This window comes from Mytilus trossulus, chromosome 4 (genome assembly GCF_036588685.1).
Source record: "Mytilus trossulus isolate FHL-02 chromosome 4, PNRI_Mtr1.1.1.hap1, whole genome shotgun sequence".
Taxonomy (NCBI): Eukaryota; Metazoa; Mollusca; class Bivalvia; order Mytilida; family Mytilidae; genus Mytilus; species Mytilus trossulus.
The window spans coordinates 37,100,725-37,108,253 of NC_086376.1; the positions used below are offsets into that span (position 1 = coordinate 37,100,725).

Below are 7,529 nucleotides of genomic sequence, written 5' to 3' on the forward strand. Positions count from 1 at the left end.
CACATTCTGTTCCAAGTCAGGTGATTGTAGTTCAGTGGTTGTCGTTTGTTTATGTGTTATATATTTTTTTCTTCATATTTTTTGTACATAAATTAGGCCGTTACTTTTTCTCATTGAATTGTTTTACATTGTCTTTTCGATGCTTTTTACAGCGCACTATGTGGTATGGGCTTTGTTAATTGTTGAAGACCGTACAGTGACCTATAGTTGTCAATTTCTGTGTCATTTGGTCTCTTGTGGAGAGTTGTATCATTCGCAATCAAACCACATCTTCTTTTTTCATCTTCTTTTTCCACTAATAGATGAATACGTTTATTGCATACGTTACCCATCTGCTCAGGGATTTAATTGAAGTTCACATAAACACAGATTTAAGTGAGTAATTTATCAACGATGTGTCTTTTTATTCTAATAAAACGGATCCAAATTGACTGCTAATAGCGAATTATTAAATCACTACTTTCTTTTCATTACTGATTGAAAAAAATGGTATTTTTGATCTAGTAGCTAATGTCCCTTTTATAAAAAATTAGGGGGAATATGTGATAGCTACAAACCCTTTTTTGCAATGTTTAACATGTTTGTGGGCGCTCAAACGTCCCATAATCTAGGATAGTGATGATACAGCACAACATAAGAACAAAGCAGTGCTACAAGACACGTTTATTTTATTTTTTATCAAACATCCATTTTCTTATATAAGTATCGTTTTAAAACGTACAGAACGCTCAATAATGTTGGTGCATCCGATGCGATTTTCGGGTCTACCTTCATCCGAAAAGCATTATAAATTATGTTACAAAAAGGATCAACAAATATTTTTATTTATAATAACCACATTATTTTATAGAAGTTGACGGCCCATACATTTTCTATATGATGAAGTACATGGAAGGAGATATAGCTATTTCTAAGCCCTATGTTCCAACAACATTATTCAACATAGGGAAGTTTGTTGGTAGATTACAAGTTGCTCTAGAGGTATATAGCACGAACGATACTAAATATTTCTAAATGTACAATGTGTTACCAGAAAGAGAGGAGAAATATATCAAAGTAAAACACAGCTTGGAGCATAAACTTAATGCATGAGTCGGCTGACAATTTGGGGTATGCTGACTTGTTTGTAATTCTTATTTATGGACATCATCCATACATACAATTTCATTATCGTTTATGGCTTCTGCAAAATGAAATGGGTAAAAACATCATTCAAAGGCAATAACTTCTATAATTATGATGTTAATTTACAATTAATGTCAGGGTGTTTACTGGTAAATCTTCTTTGCTGAACATTTTTTTTAATATCTGTTTCTGTCTATAACGTGTTTTGTAAAAATGGTAAACTATTGCCTAGGGTAATAACTATTTTACGGGTGAAACTGATGATTAACTATGTTGGTTTATTTGTAGATCTTCATTATTATTGATATTTTAACACACTGAAGTATCCAAGTACAACCTGCGGCGCGGATTTGTACGTAGATAACGAATTTATCACCGGTCTTAGTTTAAATCTTGCAATGTTTAGAGAAATTCGACCACAAAAAGTTAGCGTGAAAGTAACGTTTTTTTCCCATTTTTTAAATATCTTTTATTAAAATTTTGGATTTTGACATATTTTTAACGGGCTGTAGGGTACTACCGTTGGTAGAACCCTACAGGTAGACAAATATAAGACGTTTCTAAACATAAGATAGAGAAAGTGAAATTGGGTCGAATTTGGCGCTCAAAGTTGTGAGATTTTCATTAGCAGCTTTTCATTATAGACCGTTTGACGTCAACGTTAGTCATTTGCATAGCTAGGTCAGTAACCCATTCATCGACAATTTGGCAGAAAAGTGATGCATTAATACTAAAATGAGTGCAAATAATCGACATTATAAGATAAAATCGTTCGTGGATTAAGTATTTAATTATATAGACATCATGGATAATCTACAGATTTCGATATTTCATAAGGAACAACCATGAAACTAAGGAAAACGCGCGAGAATTTTTCCGATGTAATGCAAAGCAAAGTCCAGGGATATGGTGTAGCAACACTTAGGGTCTATGGGTTTCGAAACGACATGCGTTCACCAACCAAAATCCTAGAAATACACTAAATCGGGAATAATTATTATAATGCTTCATTGAACTGAAAACTGTACTTCTGTAAAGAATGGCAAATGGATGGATATATCACAGGAAAATAATGTATGACAATTTTTAAAGCTATTTAAGTAAATTTATTTCTTTTCAGGATTTCAATAATGCCTTTCTAACAGAAAGGGATTTCCAATGGAATTTAGCAGAATGTCCTCGACTTTTAGATTACGTGTTTGCTATGAAAAGCAAGGAAGATGAACAACTTGTGAATGTTATAATAAAAGAATTTATCGAAGAAGTGAAACCAGTGTTAGGTCAATTAAGGAAAGGTAGAATCATTTAAGGATTTTTTACTACTCTATTTCAAAATATGTTAAATTATGGAAAGATAGATGAAGTTACCGGGGATTTCTTCAAAGGGACTACATAGATAAAAACCGAGGATTCCGAATATCTGTCAATAATTCAAAAACATCAATAAATAAGGGACGACAAAAAAAATCAATGAAGGATAAACAAAACTTTATTCAAATAATTTAGACCAGATCAGTTAACTAAAAAAAAAACCCACATTTAAATCAATGAATTTATCTTCTTAACGCCCACTTCATACCATTTCTATGTTTTCATGGTAATCTCTTAACGATACAATATACTTGAACAACTGTTTTATTTCTAATTATTTGGCGTATATCATATATACTAAAGTAAAATGAAATTTTTTCTATAAAAAGCTCTGATTTTTAGATAAACTCATCATTTCTAGATACCAGGCTGAACATTTTGACTCGCATTTCGTCTACAAAAAATGCAGTTAAATCAAACACAGTGCCGGTAAAAAGCTTAATAAAATTTGAAGTTGAACAACATTGATAATTCAACATTTTGAAAGGTTTTGAAAATAGCATCTATAATTATCTATATCAGAGGCAGAAAAAAGCATTTTCTATATTCAAGTTTTGTGAACAGTTCATTTATGACCATTATAGAATACTTGTAGAAAGAATACAATGAAATGGGGTTTTATCTTACATTTATAAATTTATAAAAACAAGTACGTGTACCAGCACGAAATAATCGCGTATACTTACTATAAAGACGTGCTTACAATGTTATGTAGATGCCAACAATGAACAGTGATGCCCTTTTTAGCTCACCTGGCCCGAAGGGCCATGTGAGCTTTTCTCATCACTTGGCGTCCGTCGTCGTCCGTCGTCGTCGTCGTCCGTCGTCGTTAACTTTTACAAAAATCTTCTCCTCTGAAACTACTGGGCCAAATCAAACCAAACTTGGCCACAATCATCATTGGGGTATCTAGTTTCAAAAATGTGTGGCGTGACCCGGTCAACCAACCAAGATGGCCACCACGGCTAAAAATAGAACATAGGGGTAAAATGCAGTTTTTGGCTTATAACTCAAAAACCAAAGCATTTAGAGCAAATCTGACATGGGGTAAAAATGTTAATCAGGTCAAGATCTATCTGCCCTGAAATTTTCAGATGAATCGGTCAATCGGTTGTTGGGTTGCTGCCCCTGAATTGGTAATTTTGAAGAAATTTTGCTGTTTTTGGTTATTATCTTGAATATTATAATAGTTAGAGATAAACTGTAAACAGCAATAATGTTCAGCAAAGTAAGATCTACAAATAAATCAACATGACCAAAATGATCAGTTGACCCGTTTAGGAGTTATTGCCCTTTATAGTCAATTTTTAACCATTTTTCGTTAAAGTAATCTTTTACAAAAATCTTCTCCTCTGAAACTACTTGGCCAAATTAATCCAAACTTGGCCACAATCATCTTTGGGGTATCTAGTTTAAAAAATGTGTGGCGTGACCTGGTCAACCAACAAAGATGGCCGCCACGGCTAAAAATAGAACAAAGGGGTAAAATGCAGTTTTTGGCTTATAACTCAAAAACCAAAGCATTTTGAGGAAATCTGACATGGTATAAATATGTTTCTCAGGTCAAGATCTATCTGCTCTAAAATTTCAGATGAATCGGTCAATCGGTTGTTGGGTTGCTGCCCCTGAATTGGTAATTTTGAGGAAATTTTGCTGTTTTTGGTTATTATCTTGAATATTATTATAGATAGAGATAAACTGTAAACAGCAATAATGTTCAGCAAAGTAAGATCTACAAATAAGTCAACATGACAAAAATGGTCAGTTGACCCGTTTAGGAGTTATTGCCCTTTATAGTCAATTTTTAACCATTTTTCGTAAATTAAAGTAATCTTTTACAAAAATCTTCTCCTCTGAAACTACTTGGCCAAATTAATCCAAACTTGGCCACAATCATCTTTGGGGTATCTAGTTTAAAAAATGTGTGGTGTGACCTGTTCAACCAACCAAGATGGCCGCCACCACTAAAAATAGAACATAAGGGTAAAATGCAGTTTTTGGCTTATAACTCAAAAACCAAAGCATTTTGAGGAAATCTGACATGGTATAAAAATGTTTATCAGGTCAAGAACTATCTGCCCTGAAATTTTCAGATGAATCGGTCAATCGGTTGTTGGGTTGCTGCCCCTGAATTGGTAATTTTGAGGAAATTTTGCTGTTTTTGGTTATTATCTTGAATATTATTATAGATAGAGATAAATTGTAAACAGCAATAATGTTCAGCAAAGTAAGATCTACAAATAAGTCAACATGACCAAAATGGTCAGTTGACCCGTTTAGGAGTTATTGCCCTTTATAGTCAATCTTTAACCATTTTTCATAAATCTAAGTAATCTTTTACAAGATCTCCACTGAAACTACTAGGCCACAATCATCTTTGGGGTAATTAGTTTGAAAAATGTGTCCGATGACCTGGCCATTCATCCAAGTTGGCCGCCACGGCTAAAAATAGAACATAGGGGTAAAATGCAGTTTTTTGCTTATAACTATGAAAGCATCTAGAGCAAATCTGACAAGAAGTTCAATTGTTAATCAAGTCAATATCTATCTGCCCTGAATTTTTCAGATGAATTGGACAACTGGTTGTTGGGTTGCTGCCCTCCAATTGGTAATTTTTAAAGAAATTTTGCCGTTTTTGGTTATCTTGAATACTATTATAGATAGCGATAAACTGTAAACAGCAATAATGTTCCGCAAAGTAAGATCTACAAATAAGTCAACATGACCTAAATGGTCAATTGACCTCTTAAGGAGTTATTGCCCTTTATAGTCAATTTTTAACAATTTTCATTAATTTGGTAAATTTATGTAAATTTTTACCAAATATAGTTCTCTGTTACTAATGGGCAAAGTTCATGATAGATATAATTGTAAGAAGCAAAATCGTTCAGTAAAGTAAGAACTTCAAACACATCACCATCACCAAAATACAATTTTGTCATGAATCCATTTGTGTCCTTTGTTTAATATGCACATAGACCAAGGTGAGCGACACAGGCTCTTTAGAGCCTCTAGTTTATATAACTTTTCAAATGTGTCAGTTAACCATCTAAGTCACTAGACGTCGAAATTGTATGATCATGCAAAAGTCGATAAATTTAGAAAAAAAAATACAAAAATACACCAAGGAAAATTCGAAACGGAAGTTATCGTAACAAGTGATAAAATCAAAAGCTCAAACACATTTAAAGAATGGAGAACAACTGTTATGATCTTGACATATGGCACAGACATTTCTATGTGTAAACAATTGTGGATTAAACCTTGGTTTTAAAGCTAGCTTAACTCCAATATCATAAAAGTCCATTATACTGATGACAATGTGTGCGCAATCAAACAGACATTATAGGTTACATTAATGAAAACCGATTAAATAAAACGTAAATGACTGATTGTTTGCAATGAATTGATACATATTGTTACGTTTTTTCAGTACTTATTCACGGTGACCTTAATGAAAGTAACATTCTTCTCAAAGAGGGTTGTGATCAATCCAGTGTTCCACAGGAAAAACGAGCTTGCGATGTTATTGGTATAATTGACTTCTTTGCCATGCATAAAAGTAACCCGATAACTGACTTAGCAATTTTGATAGCACACATGTCTACGGAATGTAAATACATGGACCCACTAGATGCAGGCGGGCACATCATAGCAGGTTATCTAACAGAGAGAAAACTTACAGTTTCAGAAATAGATATTCTGAGGACATTAATCTGTTGCAGAATAGCACATGTTGTAGTTATGTCAGGATATACTCTGACAAAGGACCCTGGTAACAAATATATATTATCGTACGTCGACAGGTATCAACCTCTTCTTTGGAAATACTGGAACACATCTAAAGCTGAACTGCATGAAAGATGGCAGACAATTCTTAAAGAATACGGCATGGATCATTTATACAATGTTTAAAAACTGAAATTAAAGCATTCGACTGGAATGGGGTATAGCTGCGATTCAGACAAGCATGAACATGCGTTTTTTGTTATTTGTGTATTTCCAACATTCATAAAAATGAAAGGATACTATTCTTAGACTTTTACCACTTACTTCAACTTGTTGTAAATGGATTGATAATGCGCTCAAGATGTTCAGAGATTAAAACGAATGTCAGCTAAAAGGTGAAACTCAAAAACACAACAACAGGACGTCTAATTTCGTTGAGTGATTCGACCCGAAAAAAAAGTTCTGATACACGTTATGATTAAAAAGTGATACGAGTACTTAAAGTAAACATAAGCAAGAAATGTCCACCAGCAGAGTCATTACAGTTAATATTTTAACACAAAGTTAAATGGCAAAACTACCAGACTCCAATGACAATTCAAAACGGAAAGTTCTTATTCAAATGGCATAACCGATAGTTATATAGATGGTTGAAAGTCAAATATACAAAAAATAGTTAATATTATATAACAGCATTGTGTGTTGTTTTTCTATAAAAGTTCTGTAATTTTGAATTACGATTTTAGTGTTTATTAAATCAAATGGAACAGTTTGAACTAATTCGGAGGGATAATGCCCCTTTGAGATTGCCACGCTGATTAAAAATGACAGGTTTCAATACAGAATGATCATGAGATCACACAACAGAATAAAATATCTTATTAGTCTTCATCATTTACATGTACATGTTCAGATGAATAAAGAAAATCGCTTAAGACTCACCAAATTATTATGTTTCAATTCTATTCAGTAGCATTGTTTTTTTTGTTTTTTTTTCTATTCTCAAGCACTGTATCGATACCTTTTGTTTGTGTCAACTAGCGTAGTTCACTAGCACTGTGTCGATATCTTTTTGTTTGTGTCAACTAGCTTAGTTCACTAGCACTGTACCGATACATTTTTGTTTGTGTCAACTACCTTCGTTCACTAGCACTGTATCGATACCTTTTTGTTTGTGTCAACTACCTTCGTTCACTAGCAATGTATCGATACCTTTACATTTTCGTTCATTAGCACTGTATCGATAACTCTTATATTTGATTAAAAGTCGTCCCGAGAATATCATCAAGACAGTCAGTTAAGAT

General features: G+C 33.2%; 1 protein-coding gene across 1 annotated transcript; it reads left to right on the forward strand.

Moving 5' to 3' along the window:
- Positions 1-847: 847 nt before the first annotated feature.
- On the forward strand, positions 848-6,997 carry LOC134715235 (hydroxylysine kinase-like). The gene is made up of 3 exons (XM_063577282.1): positions 848-981; positions 2,246-2,420; positions 5,930-6,997. Exons 1-3 carry the CDS (start codon positions 877-879, stop codon positions 6,409-6,411), a joined length of 762 nt encoding a protein of 253 aa, XP_063433352.1. The 5' UTR covers positions 848-876; the 3' UTR covers positions 6,412-6,997.
- The last annotated feature ends 532 nt before the right edge of the window (positions 6,998-7,529 follow it).

Coding starts and splice junctions, on each gene's coding strand:
- LOC134715235 (XM_063577282.1), top strand. CDS start 877: ATGATGAAGTACATGGAAGGAGATATAGCTATTTCTAAGCCCTATGTT. Junction 982..2,245: donor GATTACAAGTTGCTCTAGAG/GTATATAGCACG, acceptor ATTTCTTTTCAG/GATTTCAATAATGCCTTTCT. Junction 2,421..5,929: donor GTTAGGTCAATTAAGGAAAG/GTAGAATCATTT, acceptor ACGTTTTTTCAG/TACTTATTCACGGTGACCTT.